This window comes from Neopelma chrysocephalum, unplaced genomic scaffold (genome assembly GCF_003984885.1).
Source record: "Neopelma chrysocephalum unplaced genomic scaffold, ASM398488v2 Primary Assembly neopelma1_25, whole genome shotgun sequence".
In the NCBI taxonomy this organism is placed as follows: domain Eukaryota; kingdom Metazoa; phylum Chordata; class Aves; order Passeriformes; family Pipridae; genus Neopelma; species Neopelma chrysocephalum.
Genome location: NW_020897694.1, coordinates 7,917,588 through 7,937,300, shown reverse-complemented (window position 1 = coordinate 7,937,300; position 19,713 = coordinate 7,917,588). Strand labels below are relative to the sequence as shown.

The 19,713-nt window shown below is 43.6% G+C and overlaps 1 protein-coding gene across 1 annotated transcript in view; it reads left to right on the top strand.

The window, feature by feature from the left end:
• Positions 1-19,713, top strand: part of LOC113963701 — a 29,269-nt gene that overhangs the window by 2,831 nt on the left and 6,725 nt on the right. Inside the window, 5 exon segments of the mRNA XM_027675118.1 lie at positions 4,775-4,831; positions 5,569-5,659; positions 5,661-5,917; positions 9,986-10,043; positions 10,387-10,524. Coding sequence (XP_027530919.1) covers positions 4,795-4,831; positions 5,569-5,659; positions 5,661-5,917; positions 9,986-10,043; positions 10,387-10,524 — 581 coding nt within the window. The 5' untranslated portion in view covers positions 4,775-4,794.

Below are 19,713 nucleotides of genomic sequence, written 5' to 3'. Positions count from 1 at the left end.
CATAGCTGCTTCTTTAGCATTTAAGGAAGTGGGAAGTCCAGCACCCCAATCTGCCCTTGGTGGGTGGTGTTAAGCTGTAGCTCTGAGTATCACAGCACCCGTGGTGCAAGTAAGCCCCTCTGCTCCAACAAAATGTGGGGACTGCAGGGACGCTTCACTGGAGCCCACAGTCCCTCCTGGCCTGGGGGTCTGACAGCTCTTGAGATCAGCTATTGTATTGCAAAGTCCTACCACAAAGTCACATCTAAACAAAGCTGAGACACCATCAGATGCCTTTCATTGCAGTGGACTGTAAACTTCAAGATTGTAAAGCCGGTAGGATTAAGAAGGCATTCATTGCTTAGAGGCAAAGATTTCCTCTACTAGCACAAATATCTTGAAGATAGCAAAGGAAATCAGAGGCTGACTAAACCCATATTTACATAGTATTCTCTCCAGACCTACTGTGGTGTGGAAATTCCACTCCAATGCCTGTGTATGAAAGTCTCTCTAGCCTTGTGTATACAGCACTCCTCTACCTTTTGGGGTATGTGCAGGGAGCTTACAGATGGAATTAATTTAGTTGACATTTTACAATACGGCACAGAGTTCAATCGTCATTTGATGGCATTGTACTCTCTGTCTTCTGATTCCAGCTGGGGACTTACAGATGTGCAAAGAATACCATCTTCCCTGGGACAATCCTACAGGGAAGGTGTCATCGCTTTTGCAGCACCCAGTGGAGCTGCCTGGGATACTGGGTCCCACCACTTGCTCTCAGTGAAAGAGCTTGGCAGTGTTCTCCTGACCATCCTTCCACCCAACAGGGGATCCCAACCAAGTGGATGTTGTCAAAGAAAGGGTGAAGTCAGCTTCATTTTTAATGGAGGATGATGGGAGAGCTCAGAGTAAGGAAAACTAGGTTTTGATGGTGAAGCTGGCACTTGTGATGGGAATACCTGCGTGAGGCTTGGCAGCTTGGTTCACCAGCCCGCTTTGCTCAGGGCAGTGCCCCAGGATGGCGATGGCAGGAGGTCCATGGACTCATCCAGCCTGGCCATGACTGAGAGCAGAGGAGTGGGGGGCTGTGAGATGGAGCATGACAGCAAGAGCTAAAGAAATATGGGGGTAACAGCACCATGGAGGCAATTCCACTGTTATTAACACAAATACAGTCATCGCTCTGCCTTTGTCTCCTGATGAATCAGAGGAAATTGCCTCCTGAGCCCTTTGCCTTCCAGCTACTTCAGCTGTGGTTTGTTTCTCTAAGATTCGAATATTCTGACTAGGTTTCAGCATATTATTATGAGAACAGAACAGCTATAGAAGAAGCTTCACAGAAGAAATAGCCTGTAAATATTGCTTTGAATTCTCTTGCTATTTATGGAGAGTTCTGATGTCAGGAACAGATATGGCTTTGGACAAAATGAGTTGTGGTGCTGCAGATGTGTTTGTGAATACTTAGTGGACAAGCTCCTGTGACATTATAATGGGCAGCTTACCATTATCTATGAGATTTTTAAGCTTGACATTTTGATGTAACTGATTTTTCTATTTAATACTAGTACCCATGAACTATAAGCTTACAAAAGCAAGAGCACTCTTCTTTGTGTGGTGATCCTATCTGGCCAGATTAGCAAAACGTTTATTTGCATTTTGCAAAAAAAGACTGGGCTTTGTAATGAAAATATGCATCGGGTCAAGTGAAAAATAGGTTTGATATCAAAATCCCACAATGGCTCATGATGGAGAGGGGGAGGCAAGCTTCCAAAGCAGGAATATTTAATTCTGGCACTTTCAAAATGTGGCATTCCATCCCTTTAATTTCCCACGGGATTCTTTTTCTAACATTTCTTCTGATGAAAGCAAGCATGCAAACAAAAAAAATACTCTGTATTTAGAATTCAATAAAACACTTCATTTGATCCTCTTCAGTTTCCTGGAAAAGTTCAACATGAACATTCAAGTACTGCATTTCTTCAAACTGTGCAGAAACTGCTGATCTGTGAGTTGTGCAGCTTTGATGTGCCAAGTGCCAAGAGAGGGTCCTCTAAAAGCTACTGTAATTCATATTACTCTGTAGGACCTTCCCGATGAGTGTGAAACTCAGCCTGGCAGGTACAGTACAAGCACAGAGCCAAAAACTGTCTGTCCTGAAGGCTTTACCCTCCTGATATATGATTTCCATACCATCAGATATATGCTTTTGTGTGGAGTGGCACATGGAGAATTGGAAAATCCATTCAAAACATTTTTCTACCACTGGAAGAGTAGTTGTCCACTCTTGCTGTATAAGGTGATTTTTCTCTTTTGTTTTGGAGGAAGTCAGGATAGGAAGTGAAACAAGGCAACATAGACATACTGTATATGAAGAATGAGATCCTGCCCCTAGGTGCTGCTGCCGCTGCTGCATGGAGCAAGTTAGTGAGCTAGGCCTGCAGGTTCATGGCTCGTGCTCTTCCACTGGGTTTGAAAAATGCTCAGCTCAGTTGTGCTTTTATTTATTCCAATTCCTTATTTTCAAGGTTGAAAGAGGAAATTTTTGAAAAGCCTTACTTATAATGCATTATAAAATGTCCTTTAAAACATTCATGGAAGAGGAAGAGTTCAAGGATAGCAGTCAGTGTTAAGCAGTGGTGGTGTGCACAGACATACCTAGGTGAAACACTGTGCGTAGACAAAAGGCCAGGACAGCCCTTGCCATGCAGACATTTTGAAAATGGCACTGATTTGCCCCAGAGCATTCTCTGAGCTTGCCCACATGCATGCATTGCAACCCAAGGCAAATGGCAACTACAGGGCATTACAGCAGGGAAATGCAGGCAGCTCTGAGTTGGAGGAAGCAGCAACCAAAACAGCCCGGTTAGACTTGGCTTCCAAACACAAGATGGAGAGACATTATTGTTACCCTCTCCTCGGCACTAATGAGGCACATCTGGAATGCTGTGTCCAGTTTGGAACTCCCTAGTGTGATAGACATGGATGTACTAGAGAGAAAGTCACCAAGACATGTAGAAGCCGGAGGCTACATGTGTAAGAGGAGTTCGAGAGAATTAAATTTGTTCAGCTTGTAGGAGAAAATACTCAAGTACAACCCATTGCTGCCTGGAGCTGCCAAATGAGAGGGTGAAGAGGAGACAGCCAGACGTCTCAGAGCTGCACTGCTGTGAGATAAGGGGTAACAGACACACACTGGAATATTGGAAATTCCAATTAAATCTTAGCAAAAATATTTTCAGCATGAGGGTGGTTAAACATGAGAGTCAGAAAGGCTATAGGATCTCAACCTTTGGAAATATTTAAAATTTGACTGGGCAAAACCCCAAGGACCCTGATCTAGTTGACTTGCTTTGAGGAAAGTCCTGGACCCCAGTGATTTCCAGAGACACCTTCCAGCCTGGCTTGTTCTACAGGTCTGTGACCATGAAAACTTGACAAATAAAGTAGAATGACAGCAGGACAGTGATCTGCAGAGCTAATGACATAGAGATGTTTTTAAATATGATGAAGAAGCAAAGGAATCTTAACGATTTGTTACGAGAGAAATGACAGAATTGTTTATGAAAGGTAGAAATGACAGACTTTTCACAAGCTAGTTCTCTAAGGAGATTAAAATTAGTGATGTAATTAGTTTACATGATAATATACTATTTGGGATATTTTGGGAAACTTTGTGTCCCAGCAATGAAGGATGCAGTGTTAAACTGGCACTAGTAAAGCTAGGTGCTTTACAATCAGATGTTCACAGACAACCTAAACCTAAGAGTAGTCACATGGGTCATATGTATTGGTTTTCACAAGTACCTGGATCAGAAGGAAAGTTCCAGAAAACCAAAAAAAAATATCGCAGGAGAAGGATAAGAGGAGAATTAAAGACCATCCTTAATGTGAATCAGCTCAGAGTTAGGGAATATGGCTTTTGCCAGACCAACTCAGTGATTTCTTTTGATGAGATGTATAAGTTCGAGCCTGGGATTAGCTCAGTTGGTCAGAGCATGGTGCTAATAACACCAAGGCCACAGATTTGATCCCCATATAGGCCATTCACTTAAAAGTTGGACTCAATGATCCTTATGGGTCCCTTCAAACTCAGAATATTCTGTGACTGTGATTGACAAGGAGAAAATACTGATACCTGTCCTGTACCTGTCCTTCTCCATAGCATTTGAGTTCGTGTCAGACACTTGTGTTAAGCAAATAAACTAGTTCAGCCTTGTGGATTAAAATGTACTAACCACTGTGCCACAGACCTATGGTCTTTAGTACACAAATGGTAAGGGGTGACTACTGCAAGAGCACCACAGAAACAGTGCTGTCTGGGACCTTGTCTAGTCAGCGTGTTCACCTTCAACAGTGCTGTGCTGGTCTTGCTTGGCCTTTGCCTACTCTCTTCTCAGAAATTATTCCACTGGGGAAGCCCAGCTGAGGGGTGAAGAGCATGTCCTGCTGAGCAATGCCCAGCACACCTGCAGTGCCTGAGTGAGAGTATGTCTGTGGGCTCCCACAGTGCTGGTAGAGACCACTCTGCTTATGTGGACAGAGGGGTCTGCAAAGTCTGGAGGTGATTCATGGGTGCCACAAAGCTGACATGCAGAGCACTGCAGGGGTTTGGGCTTTCTGCATTGATAAAACGTGAAAACAGCCACCTCAGTTTGCAGTCAGACAGAGCAGGGAGCATCGTGCCAAATGGGAATTGATAGGGAGGGGCAGGCAGGGAAAGAAGAGGTTGCAAAGCATTAGTTCTGCCAAACTAACCCTATCGTTTTTCCTCCCTTTATCTTTTGACATTAAACAGACTGAGTGGATGAACAGAAGATGAAGACACAATTAAGCAGATATTGCAAACAGGAGGGTGAGTCACTTTTTATGGCTAGTTTATGTTTCAGACACACAACTATATAGAATAATGCAATAACAAAAATCATACAGTATTTACCCTGGGTTTATTCATTGCAGGTCCTCTGAGAGCTGCTTTTGTTTATCTTTATTTAATTGGCATGGTCGGATGGCCACCAGCAGGTCCAATTAAACAGATTCAACAGATTCCACTGTACATTTTTATTTTTTTCTCCATCAGCATATAGCAAAAGATGTCCAAAATAATTTGTCTGAGTACTAGTAATGAATATAAAGTGCACTCTATTCCAGCCTGCACACAGTAAGTTTCAGCCGTACAGAATTTTACAGCCAAAGCAAACTAGGTTAATAATGAAATCACTGATGTGTGTCCTATCTAAAATGCAGATAAGGCATTAAGCCCTTCCTTTGTAGCTATCTTAAGCTTTGGCCTTTAAGTGTTGGATGGAAACTATTTAAGAAAATCCCATCAACAGGACCTGGGCATGCCCTTAATATCAGGTATTTGTTTAAGTGCTTTGTTGAATTGGAGCCTAGTAGATCCTCTTGAAAAGAAAGTGATTTTCAATCTAATAAGGTTATCTTAGTGTGAACATTTTAACTACATCAATCAATATACCCGTCAGGAGTAAATGACTAATGGGATTTCTCTTTTCTTTCTTCCTTTGTTACAAGAATGATGAATTGACCTTGCCTGTTGCTAAAGATTCTCATCTCCTTAATGCATTGCAGATATGTTTAATGGAAGCAAGCTGTCAGGGTCTTGCAATAACCAGTCCCAACCAAAAATATTTACCCTTGGGATTGGGTCATCAGATTCCAGTTCTCACAGTAGAAAATTTGAAAAGGCTGGAAGAGGAATATGCAGCTTCTAAAGAAGCCTTCAAAATGCAGAGAGTACAAGATTATATTGAACAGACTGATCTTGCTCTCTCTGACAAAGAGACAAGTAGGAGAACCAACAGAGATTTTGTCTGTGATGCAGAGCCTGAAGGAGTCTCCTCATCCCCTCCTGCAAAACAAGAAAAAATTACAACTGAGGTTCCTGAAAGATCCCTGAAGAAAGGAAAGATACTAACAGGTATTTTTTAGCAATCTTTTAGAGGAAAGGAAAGAATAAGTCAGTTGTCCTTGATCTTTTCTGCATTTCTGTCTGCATATAATAGAATCATAGAATGAACCATCATAGAATGGTTTGGGTTGGAAGGGACCTTTGAAGATCATCTAGTTCCAACCTCCCTGCCATGAGGAGGGACACCTTTCACTAGACCAGGTTGCTCAAAGTCCCATCCAGCCTGGCCTTGAGCACTGCCACGGATAGGGCATCCACAGTTTCTCTCAGCAACCTGTGCCAGTGTCTCACCACCCTCACAGTAAAGAATTTCCTCCAAATATCTAATCACAGAAGAATCACAGAATATTCTGAGTTGAAAGGGACTCACAAGGATCATTGAGTTCAACTGCTAAGTGAACGGCCTGTAGGGGCATCAAACCCCAAGCCTTGGTGTTGTGAGCACGATGCTCTGACCAAGTGAGTCAGGGTCAATATAAATCTCCCCTCTTTCAATTTAAAACCATTACCCCTTGTCCTGTAACTATCTGTCCATGTACAAAGTCCCTCTCCCTCTTTTTTATAAGCCCCCTTTAAGTACTGAAAGGCCTCTACTGAAATCTCCCTGGAGCCTTCTCTTTTCCAGGCTGAACAACCCTAACTCACTTAGCCTGTCTTCATGGGAGAGGTACTCCACCATTTTGATCATCTTTATGGCCCTCCTCTGTACCCAACTCCAACAGCTCCATGTCTTTCTTGCGCTAAGGTCCCCAGAGCTGAACACAATACTCCAGGTGGGGTCTCACAAGGACAGATTAGAGAGCCAAAATCACTTCCCTCAACCTGCTGGTCATACCTCTTTTGATGCAGCCCAGGATGTGGTTGGCTTTCTGGGCTGCAAGAGTACATCACCAGGTCATGTCTGGCTTTGCATCCTCCAGAACCCCCAAGCCCTTCTTCACAGGGCTGCTCTCAATGAGTTCTTCTCCCAGTCTGTACTCATGCCTGGGATTGCCCCAACCCAGGTGCAGCACCTTGCACTCAGACTTGAACATCGTGAAGCTCTTGTGGGCTCACTTCTCAAGCTTGTCTGGGTTCTTCTGTATGGCATCTCATCCTTCTGTTGCATCGACTGCACCACTCAGCTTTGTTTTCATCTGTAAACTTGCTGAGGGTGCACTCGATCTCACTGTCTGTGTCACTGATAAAGATACTAAAGAGTATCAGTCCCAAAACAGAGCCCCGAGGGGACGCCATTGGTCAGCAGCTTCCATCTGAACATAGAGCCATTGACCACAACTCTGGCTGCATCCATCCAGCCAATTCCTTATCTACCAAATAGTCCACCTTCAAATCTGTGTTTCTCCAGTTTGGAGATAAGAAAGTTATCTGGGACCATGTTGAAGTCCTTACAGAAGTCTAGGTAGGTGACATTGGTCAGCCTTCCCTCGTTGAGTGTTGCAGTCACTCCATCATATGGTTAAATATAAGTGCCATGCATGTGCACCTGAAATGGTGATGGATTTTTAGGATCAATGTAGGCCTCCCCTTCCCTGCCTCCTAGTGAGGGATGCAGTTGTGTGGACTGCTGGACTGGTTTGTACCATGTTTTGGGAAAAAATATTGAGTGAGAACATGGAATGCAGTGCCAGCACCCAGACTTGAATCCTAGCCATGGAGAGAGCTTATCAAAAGTGCAAGGTATTAGTCTGGAAAGAATGGGATTTTACTGTTAGCTAGTTTCAACATAATCACAATGAAACCAGCACAAAGTTTAAACACGAAACCCTCTGATCCATTTTAGACAGCATCCATTTTAGTTTTGTCTGGATAAGAGTTGCTCTGTTGAATGTAAACGCAAGCTAATTAATATTAGACATTTATCTGCCTTAATAGATATCTCAAGCTATGTTTACTTCATATATATATATATCCCTGCTTTTAATAATATTTTACAGCTCATAAAGTAATCCAGCCAATGTTTGGAGGCAGTTAGCAGGGACAAAAACACAGTTAATCCATGGAAAGGAAACCCCTCTAAGTTATAGGGGATAAACCCCCTTTTTTAAGGACTTTAGGAACTTGTCCATTTCAGTTCTGGCTGCCTGTGGTGACACTGCTTGCAAGCCAGGATGTGGCTTGTGGCTGTATGCAGGACAGGGTCACAGCTGTCCCCTGCGAGTGGGTGATAAAAGGACAAGTGGCTCCATCAAAAGCCACTGGAAGGTGACCACACAGCAGCCGTGGGGAACTGCAACTGGGTTGCCTACACAGAGAAAGTCTGGCTTTCTGCAGCAGAGTCTGGATCACAAACAGGGGTCCAAGTGGGACAATTTGGCCTTATCCTAAGTAGAAATAATTTTTTTTGAAGGAAAGGTTGAACTTTTTCCATAATTCCTCTTTGAACATGCTGTAAGCAGGCATTTCACCTGCTATGGAAGAGCCCCTAGCACAGCCTGCTTTGGCAAAGACAGAAATGCACACTCAGCATGAAAGAGACAGGCTATTCCTTGAAGTAAAGGGTTACCTATTTCCTAAGGAATTCATGAATTGGTCCTCTTTGGGGGTTTACCAACAGAAGTGTTTTCTGCTCACTTTCACATTTTTCTCAAGGTAAATTTGCCAGCTTCTAAGAAGGAGAAAGATCAAGTGTTCACACATGTAAGGTTTATTTTTTAAGAGTTTTCCATGTGGAAATAAAGTATTCTTATCAAGCATACATGTGAGCTGCATCCTTGTGGACAAATCTGTCCTGGGAAGAGGTTGAGGGTCTGAAACAGCCACAAAAGACAGGAAGCAAATGCATGCAAAAATCTCTCTCAGTGCTATTTCAAGCAGTCGTTTCTTGGATTTCTATATCACAATTAAAATTCAGATGATATATGAAGTTTGTTTCAGACTGTTTCAGTAGAGAGCTAGTATTTAGACACAAGAAGATTTACCAATGAATATCAAATATGGGAATGCCTCATTAGGGACCCAGTGTCAACATTTAATATGTCTTCAAGAATTTGTACAGTACAGTGATTCACTGGGGCTTTTTTGCTTCTTTTTGTCTCTTTTCATTGTTTTTGTCTTTCATAAGGGTGGCTTATGTAATCTGAGCAGTAACCTTCACTTCAATGCTTTTGATGTTTCTTCTAGCTTCCTGTCATAGCCATACCTCTCCTATATTCTATGTGTTTTACTCTTCTACATTTTCTTTTCTACCATCTCCCCTGCCACCCTATTGCCCTCTCCAAGTGCTTTCTTGTTCACCCTCTTTCCCCACTCCATAGGCGCCTCTCCTCTCTCCCATCACCTTCTGCATATGCCTGCCCTAAATGTCTTCCATCTGCCCTTTCTGATTTTTTGGAAATAACACCACATGGTATGCAGACACTGAAGTAGGTTGCATAAGAGCTGTTTTACCTGATAGAGCATTTGAGACAAGCTGAGATGCACAACTAACCTCATAGATGAGGGCTGTAACAGACCCCAGGTCTGTTGTGCTCTGCACAGAGGGAAACAGGCAACCTGTGGCCACTGCATTAATGCAAATCTGGAGGAGAAAGGTGCTGCTCTGACAGCAAACCCCTCAAGGCACCACACCTGACTGTATGAGCTGTTTGGGCCAAAATTGGCAGTTTCCTCCTCATTCTTGTAGCATCATGACCTTCCCACAGAGGGGCAACTGCAGTCCCCTGCACCCCATTGCCTCTGTGCAGCCGCAGGGAAGCTGAAACACCCATGGGAATATGTCCTCCCAAAGAGTCTGTAGAATAAGGAAACCCAAGCTGTTTACAAATGAAATGTGAACAGAAAGGCAAAGTAAATTAGCTTGTAACTCTTCCTCTTCCTCTGCAAAGCCTGTCTTCAGTCTCCAGAAACTTTTTTAAGGTTCATTTTCAGGAGCTTTTTCTTTGCTCTCCCACAATTTATCATACCATTAAAACTGATGGGGAAAAATGTTCCTCGTTAAGGTGGGAAGGTTTTATCTGAAATACAAAATAATGAAACGGCAAGAAATCTCAAGGCAGGAAAAAAATCCCCACTGTTCTACATAAAAAGAGGATCTTTTTTTATTTTTAAAGAAAGCCCTCTCTGTCTCCCCTCCAGCACCAGCGACATATTCTCCGCCAGCTCAGCCCACAGGACCTGTGCTGAAGGAATCCAAGTAAGTGGAGTAACTGGTAACATTTTTCTATATAATTCAATCACGTTAGCCTGTATTTATGCCATACACATTTGAGCAGCAGGAACACCTAACAACTGGAAATTTACAGTATGCCCGAGACATTCACAGCCTGGCAGCCACTGCTGTGCCCCTGCTATTAATAAATTGGAAGTTATGTCTGTCTGAGTGGTTGTCTTTGGGCCCCTCCACATTTGCTGTATTAAAAAGGATGCTGCCAGCCTCTGCAGAGAGTTCTTTAAATTCTTTTTTTAATTTTGTTAGACAAATAAATCCCATGCAGTATCTCTCAAATCAACTGAGATGTGTGACTTTTATTTTACAGGCTGCTCTTCCGGCTGGGGAGGAAAAGGAGGTCTGATTCTCCAGCCACAATAAATCAGCATAATACCACCCTTCACACCACCGACACTGCTGCAGCAACACAGATTTACACCAGCTGGAGACGTAGCTCATTCCTTTAGTCTGTCCAACATAAACATACAGACATATCTAATCTTCCTTGCAGAGAGAAGGCAAAGAAAAGAAATTGAATAGAGACACTTGTTCAAGAGACAAAGACCAAATTCTTCTTCGATGTACTTTAAATGGCACTCAGTTCACTGATAACAATCTTTATAGGAATATCTGAGGAAATTTATACTTTTTTCTTTAAAGATGTTACCAGATGTTACCTTGGCACCAAAGGAAATAGATATAAGCAGCTGTTTAAGGGAAGGCTGTTGCATTGCTACATGAACATGCAGCAAGGTGTTTTTTTCATTTTAGTTTATAAATTTTATTCATGTAAATTTTAAATATGTTATGAATTTTATATATTAATATAATTGTTTAATATTTCTAGAAATAAATGCTATAAATCCATAACTGGCAGCCTGAAAGAGTGCAGACTCTATTTCTTCCCCAAATTTTGAAAATGTTATGGACTGAGGTAAGACATCTGATGTGACATCAAGGGAAATCAATCAAAGTTTTCTGGCTAACAGAAAGTCACTACACAAATGAAAGAAAAAAGAGATTTTCCCTCCCTCTGAGAGGTTTGTGAGAAGGGACCCAGCAGTCCAGCTCCCAGCAGTCCTGGCCTGACCTGACCTGTCTGCAAGGGACTGACTGTGATGTGGGGTGCATGCAGCCAGCTGCCCATGCATTGTTGAGGCTGCACCCTGACCTTTAATAGGCAGGCAGGTTGCTCAGTATGATCGCATTTCATCCTCAAGCAAACACCGTGGAAGTGTCCCGAGTCTCTCACCTACCCCCTGGTCCTAGGAATGGGGGCTTCCATGAGATTTGGGCTTGATACCAGTCCCTGTTAACCTGGATATGGCCCTTTACTGGGCTCTGCTTCTCATGTGTAAGGCAGCGATGATGGCATTTTACTAACTCAGCAGAGCTGGAAGACCAAACACACGATGGAGGCACCAGAGCATCACTACTCCCTCTGTTCCTCAAAAGTTTTCATCCACAAATGCATTAATTTGTGTGTGCTGTGCCCAGCATCCTTTATAATTTATAGGTAACTAATAAGAAATCAGTAATGTGTAAAGGCCTTGTTGAATTACTAATGAAGATAAATAAAAAAGAAAAACTAAAAAAGCCCTTCACTCCTTACCCTGAATCAGATTACACTCAAGCCCCAAACACAGTTTGTTCAGTATCTTATTGTCATAATTTTTTTTGTGTTTTAATTTTTTTTATTTGTCAAGGCCACAGGCATCTTTAAATTAGTATATCACAGGGGCTATAAGAAATTACCCCTACATTGCACAGTTAGAAGTATCTGGACACCTTGATAGCTCCGTGTTGTAGACTCAGAATGATTTCGTACTCTGACTGACAACTTCAGGTGAAAGAAGACAGAGGGAGGGTGTATGGAAAGCCCCAGTTGCTGCTGGACATGCTATGGTAAAGGAGGGATGTCCCAGAAGAGCTGCAGTCCACGTGGGTGTGGAGTGATACCATACCATCAGCTGAGTGGGGGTCACCTAATGCCATTTGCAGAACTATGTAAACTGAGATAAACAGAAAAGCTATTTTAGGACTGATATAACCTTGTTTCATCCAGTGAGCTAGAGGCAAGGAAAGCAGTAAGACCATAGAAAACTTTGTGCACAGCTGCTACCAATAGTCTTTGACCATTGTGGCAGGCTGGCAGTTACCCCTCTCCGCTCTGCTGTCCTTACCTTCACGAGTGCATCTCTCCCCTCTGCGTGCTGCAGACCTAACTTTCACAGGGATAAATACCTTTCATTATCAATATCCTAAGTTCTGTTCTGTTCCTCTCCTCTTAAGTAAGGTACCCTCCTGGTAAACCAGGGCAGTGCTGAGCACCTCACCTGAAAGCCCAGCAGCTGACGAGCATCATCAAGAGTGTTCTGAACCAATTTGATCCCACTCTGCCAAAGAACAGGCATAAGCTGATTTTGCAGTGAGCTGCCCCTTAAAAGCTGCTATCCATCACTGCCCTAAGGCATAATGCTACAGCTGAGGGATGACAACTGCTTGAGGTGGGAGGATGCCTAGATGTTCTCAGGATCTCCAACCTAACTGTGTCAGTGTGAGCTGTCTCAGTCAACAGAGATGGTCATGACCCAGAATGGAGGAATATTCTAGTTTTGAACTTCTTGATTTTAACAGGCCTCCTCAGGTAGGTGGTTCCCTCTCTTTTTACCTGAAAAGGGGGAGCTGATTCACTTGAAATCCACCAGATGTTTGATGGTGCTGTCATTGCAGTCTACCAGCAATGTGCAAAAACTGTTCCTCTCCTCCCTTACTCCAGCAGTCCTCAGGTTGTCTCTCCTTCTTGCCACCAGTAAGATGGGCCTCTGCAACCATTCAAGGCCACTTTTCAAGGCCAGCATCTTCTTTTAGGTTAGCACAACTTCTCTATCTCCAGACATCCAGGTTTCAAAGGACATTTGAGGGCTTTCTGAACCATTCACAAATGGCATTCAAATCAATCACATTGATTTCGAGGGACTCATAAGACACCTCAGTGTTTTAGGGGATCCTGGCCTAAGGGTTTCTTCATGAGTGAAGCATACTGTCACTAGGCTGTCTAGGGTTCATGAAATGCTTAGCTAGCAAAACAAAAAACATTAACTGCTTGGCTACAGCTTTCTGCCAAAAGATAGCCAGGTCGTGCTTCAATGCAGATGTCTCAGGGAAAAAATGTGCAGTGCATTAGAGAGCTGTGACTCATAGAATAATTATCCTCATTTCTCATAGTTTATTAATAATTTAAACCCAATCTTGATGTTATTGATCTATCATTGAATCGGAGATTTATTTCAGATCTGTAGTCACTGAAGCAGTAAATTTAATCCCCCTTCCCTCCCACCCTTCTATCCACTAAACTCACTTTATAACTAAAACATGATGTTTAGGCTGTTTCAATAACAGGAGAGGAGAATAAGAGCTCAGAGGCAGCGGGTGGCAGGAGCAGCCTTAAGCCCACAGATGATCAGTGGCGGTGACATGAGGTTCTGGTTTTAATACATCATTTTTGACCAAACTATCCCTTACACATTGCCTCAGGGATGCCAAAAGGACGGACCAGAAGCTGCTTGCTGCATGCATCACAACCAGATCTTAGACCAGTTTTGCATGTTTTCATCTAGGTTTTCTTGTCCATTCCCACCATTAACCATCAGTTTGCACGCATCCCAGTTGTGTATCCCACTCCTACTCTTTGTCCTCTGGAAACACAGATATGAGCTCACCAAGGTTAAGTGCCTGCAACACGTGGGCTGTTGCAAGGCACACAAGCTCTTGGGTCCAATACTAATCTTACTTAAACTGGTGAAAACCTGAAGCAGCTGCCTTGGTGTCCCAGGAGTACCATGAGTGTAAAATCCATTTATGTGCGTGGAGGATCAAGCCTAGAGAACTATAATGTGAAGACTCCTACAGCAGTGCTCACTGGGCTGTACCATGTGTCTGGTGAATTCAATAATACAGCAGCAAGACTTGGCCTTTTAAAGGAAGCCAGGAATAGAAAACAGCATCCTTTATGGCTGTAAAGTGCCCAAAAGAGTGATTTTTGTAGGCAAATGAAATACATTTTTATTAGACAAATTGTAGTATACAGTTGGGTTGGAAAATATGTTCTTTGATGTACCAACTCTTTCTCAGGTCTGGAAGAAAAAAAAAAGTGCCCAAATTCTCATCTGTTCTTTTCCATCTATACTAATGGATATTAAATATATTACCATCCCCTGCCAGCCCATCCTTGCTGCTTACCTTAGACCCTGCAGCTGAAACCACAGCAAGTGGGGGCTTTTGGTCACCACTGGGAGTCCTGCAGCTATAGGAACGTGTGACACGGCCAAGTTGTCACAGGCTTGCTCTAAAAAGCAAACCGGATTAGTGTCACCAGACAGACAGGATATGTCGGTGTAATAAAGGGCTGCATGCACCCACAAGTGTGTGCTCTTAGCATGTCTGGTGTTTCTTGCCCAAGTGGGAGACATTCCTAGAGATGAACAGCAGGAAAACAAAGCACAGCAAACACAATATAGTCTATGGTTTTCCAGAGGTATCATTCTTAATGGAATAGTCATAAAGCTGAATTTTCCTTGGTTTGGGGAATTTTTGGGTTTCAGTTTATGTTAGCTAAACCTGGAATAAGACCAGGGAAATTCTGCTATTTCATTGATCCTGCAGGACAAGGTGCCAGCAGTAACACATCAAAATGTAGGTGCTGGGTGTTGCAGGATTGCTGGGAGGGGAGCAAGTCCAGGGAAATCCATGGCTGGAAATGCTGCTGGATTGCTGGGTCCCTGTGACACTGGGTCCCACCTGTACTAATGGGACCATTGTCATTGCAAGTCACAGCTCCTGCAAAGTGCAGGCTTGGCAGTATTAAAGCTTTCTCTTCTCTGAAGCCTGAGAGACTTATTTGGTGAGTTTTCACCTGAAGGCACAAATTCCTGGAAATTGGGGCTTTCGTGTGGTTGCAAAGCAGTGACCTCCTTCTTCCCTCTCTTTGGTGAGACAGGTGGAGTGAGACATCACAGGCACAGGAGTGAGTCGTTGCATCACTACTGCAAGTCTATTTTAAATACCCACCTATGATGGGAGCAGATTCAGTGCCTCTCTGAATATATAATCTTTCCTCCCACAGTTTACACCTGCACCAGGGAGTTAGGAAGGTGTTTTCAGTACTGAGCAGCTGAGTGGAGAAGCCAAGCATCACTTCAGTGCTCAATTCACTCAGAATATGCCATTTAGCATGTTCAGGTCTCATTGCACTCTGGTGAGGTGAGGAAATGTCTTTTCCTGCCCTTTTGGGAGGGTGTAACTAGAGAGCTGTGTCCACATCTCTTTCCCCCTAAGCTACGTGCCTTCTACTCCAGCTTGCTTGCTGGAGGTGTCTGTTCCTTGCTGTTGACAATATTAGGCCCCTAATTCAGCTGGGGAATGACCTTGAGCCTTGACTCAGCCACACAGGATGCAACTGGCTTTCTGGGCTGTGAGATCACATTGCTGTGTCATGTTGAGCTTCTCATCAACCAGTACCCATAAGTCCTCAGTACTGCTGTCAATCCATTCTCTGTCCAGCCTGTATTTGTGCTTGGGGTTGCCCTGACCCATGTGTGGGACCTTGTATTGGCCTTGTTGTATTTCATGAGATTTGTTGGGGCCAACCTCTCAAGTCTGTCAAAGTCCCTCTGGATTGCATTTGTTAGGTAGAGAGTGGTTGCCTGAAGCAGGGGATGTGCACCATGGTGACGTCTGCTCCAGCATTTTCCAGAAGAAATGCCAGGCAACCAGAGTGGCACAGCTGCAGAGTCACTGCCTGTGCTATCTCCCCTTGCCCATTCCAAACCTCTCAGTCTCCCATCACTGGGGCACAGCAGATTGAAATCTGCAGGAGAATTCCTGGAAATCCAGCTCTATGTTTTCCCCTGCCCTGCAGTTTGTCCCTCCAACCCTCCTTTTGCTTGCCAGGCATTTGTATAAATAGGATTAACATCTGCAATTACACTTAGCTAGGTTGCAAATTACACAGGCTATCAAGCCTCGTGCTTCAGGGCATACACTGATTACCATCAGAGGGACAAAAATTAGTTTTTTCAATAACAGAATATTGCCTGATTTACTGGGAACATTACAGGGCAGAGTGGATTAGCCTTTGCCATCAGTATCAGTTATATGTTATTACCACATCAAAGCACCAGACATGGGTGAGCTGCTTCCATCCAGGCAGTGTTGGACGTGGCTGGGTTTGGAGGAGCAGAGTTGGTCGTTAAAACCAGCTTCAGATTTCTGAAGCTGCTTATAAAATGTGCCACCAGCAAGCTGTGCTCCCTGCTTCTGCTTGCCTACCCCCTGGGCTGCGTACCTTCAGCTGGTCAGAGGAGTCTGCCCTCCTTTCCTTTGTCCCCTGGCATTTCTTGACTCTGGTGGGATCAAGAGGTATCAGAGGATCTGGGACTCACTCTAACAGGAGACTGGGAGACACCTTTACTGAAAGGTCTGCTGACCCCATCCTTATTGTGTTTCCAGAGGCTTGCAAGAGGGGCTGTTCTCTCCCTGTTATGGATGAACAGCTTTGCTCACTTTCAGGCCATCTCATTTCCTCCACCTTGGCAGCAAATGCTTTTCTCATTTGAATGGAAGAGCTAGAATTGACAGAAAATCTAAAACAAGAAACATAATTAGCAGCAAAACTTTTAGTTCCCCTTTCTAAGCCATTTCTAAATGTGTTAGTGCTTATTTATTGAACTTGGCTTGACATTTAGACAGTTCTTTTAATGCTAATAGGGTTGATTACGGGGTTGAATCCTACTGCTTTGAGGAAATGGCTGCTCAGTATTCAGAGCTGCCAAGTTCCCCCTGCACAGAAATACACTCTTTTCTTCGCAGGAAATATGTATTATTCAGCACAAATATATTAAAATAAGGCCATTGCAGGAGTGAGGAGCCTGTGCCAGCGATGCTGCACCAACAGCCCATGCACAGAGTGTATGGCCGTGGGGTGGCAGGGCTCTGTCTTTCTGTGGCTATAAACTCCCTCCAGCATGGGCTGGACAGTGCCAGCCCTCATGATGGGAACTGCACTGGGGTTTGCCCTAGTTCATCATCGTGGCTCTGGTGCTGGGGCCACCCTGGGGAAGAGGAAGAGGAGGAAGCCACCTGGTTTCCCCAGGTTGCAGTCAGGACCTGGGGTTTCCTACCCTTGCCCACTGGCAGTTCCCACTTAAAACCAAGACTCTCATCTTTCTTCTAGAGACAAACCAAGAAGGGATTCCTCCTTCCTAATAGAAACCTAGGGGCAAGAAATGTGGGTGGGGATTTTTTTCCCATAACAGTCACTATCAGAGTATTTACTTCAGTGTGTTTAATGGGCCTTTTTGTGCTCCCCCTCCTGCAGATCAATCGAGAGGACAGATGTCTGACTGTCCTCCCGTTTCAATGTGTATCATCAGTACTCCTTCAGAGCTACTGAAAATAGCACAAATATCAATAAGAATAGAATTTGAACTTGAATTTACTTTAAATTAGGCTTTATAGGTGAAAATGGTAGGTTTTCAGAAAATAAACCTCACCACCACATTACTGAGCATGCGATGTCAACACAAGGATGCCTGGGAGATGCAACAGCCTCCAGAAATGGGACAGGCTCCTAAATGCTGAGAGTGACAAGCCAGCCTGGCTTGACAAGCTTTGCCAATGGCTAGCCAAATGCAATGAGATTACCCTATCTGGGGAACAGAGGTACTTGAGCTCAGGAATTTCCCCCGGGTGCGATTACCTTGTAATAGCCACTATCCCTCATTCTCATTTCTAGCTGGAAAAGAGGTGCAGAGCGAGGTTAACCCTAGTTTGTGTCCATTAGCCACTAAAGTGTCAAGGCATGGTTTTTAAGGCAACCTTGGAAAAGTGCACAGGAACAATAATGTCTCTGTCATTAAGGTGGTGAGGTTTAAACCAGAAGAGGCACTTGTATACTGTGTCAGTGTAGCGTTCGAGTGTTTGCTTTTAATTTACTGGGGGAAATCTTAGTGAATCACTCAGGTCTGGACTGGCCATTAGAGCCACTGCTGAATTTTTTTTTCCCCTCAATTTCCTGTTGCTCATAACCAGGCATTCTCTTTCCATGATGCCTTGGAACGATAAATCCAGGGTGATCTAGGCCAGGCTGGAAGAATGTGAGCTGACTGCCATAGAACATCCTTGTTCTGAGACACAGCCACTAACAGGTCACGTTTTCACTTCAAAGTGAGATGCACATGAGAGGTCTGCATGGAGCACAAGGTTGCATTCCAGAACAACTTGGCCTCCAGCTGAGGACCTGCAGAGAACACTTGTCCATGCAAGAGAAAGCTTTTGCTTTGGGAGATAAAGGAAAATGGGATGCATCTGCCTGTGGGTCTTGGTGGAAGACTTGTAACACTGAAAACTGGTCCTGGTGTAGAGCCTTGGTGGCTGGAGACCCACCAAGCAGCTCTACCTCTGTGATGCAGGGAGTTGAATCAGAAACAGTGACATGCAATAGCACCAGACATGTCAGGCCACTTTGCCTTAGTGGGAGACATGGGCTGGTGTGAAATGCAAGACATAGGGATGACTGCATAGGGTTAGCCCCCAAAATGCACCTGGCCCAGTATCCTGCCCTGGATGAGACCCAGCAGATGCTCAGGAAGTAATACAAAAATAGAGCAAACTTTTGTTTATACTTCCCAGAATACTCTCCATTTCCCTAGTGGTCTGTGACTCAGGAACACCCTGAACTGTAGATGCCAGCTTTACATTTAATAGCCCTTGATGGATTCCTCTTCCATCGATTAGCTTACACCCTATTGAAACAACACAAATTTTAAACATCCACTGTACCCTATGGCAAGGAGTGTCACAGCTAAAAATCTCCTTTGTTTATTTTGAACTTGTCACTTGATAATTTTCTTTGATGTTCACTCTCTTCCTTTGAAGAGCACTGAATAATATGAACAGCTGTTCCCCAGTCACATTGCTCTTCCTTTCAGAAAACTTGGTCGTATTTCTTCTTCAGTCATTTTTTCTTCCAGGATAAAAAGTCTTAATCTATTCAGTCATTCCCTGAATGGAGGCCCTTTTGTGCTTTTGATCATCTTCAATTACCTTCCTCTATAACTTTTCTATTTCTTCAGTATCATATTTGAGATCAGTGAATCAGGACTGCACAATGGTATTCAAGAGAAGGAAGTCCACGGATTTATACAGCACCATAATGATTTCCCCTGTTTTGCTCTCTCCTCCTTTTCTAATAATTTCTAGTTTTCTGTTTGCTTTTTTGATTGCTACTGAGTCTTGAGTTGACATTTGCATAGAGTTATCTATTATAACCTGAAGATTTTGCTCCCAAGTGGAAATAGCCAGCTCAGAGCCCATTATTTTGTACGTAAAGCTAGGATTGCCTTTTCCCATGCGCATCACTTTACATTTATCTACATCAGATTTCACCTGTGATTTTATTACCCTTTTTTTCAGTGCTATGAGGGTCTTTCTGCAACTGTTCACATTCAACCGTTTGCCTCAACCACTCTCAATGTCATCAGCAAACTTCTCCTCTCTTTGCTTGCTGCTATTTTGAGATTATTTATGAATATTTTGAAAGCATAGAACAATGTTTAGGCTCATTTAGCAGCTTCCTCTCTCAAATATGAAGTGA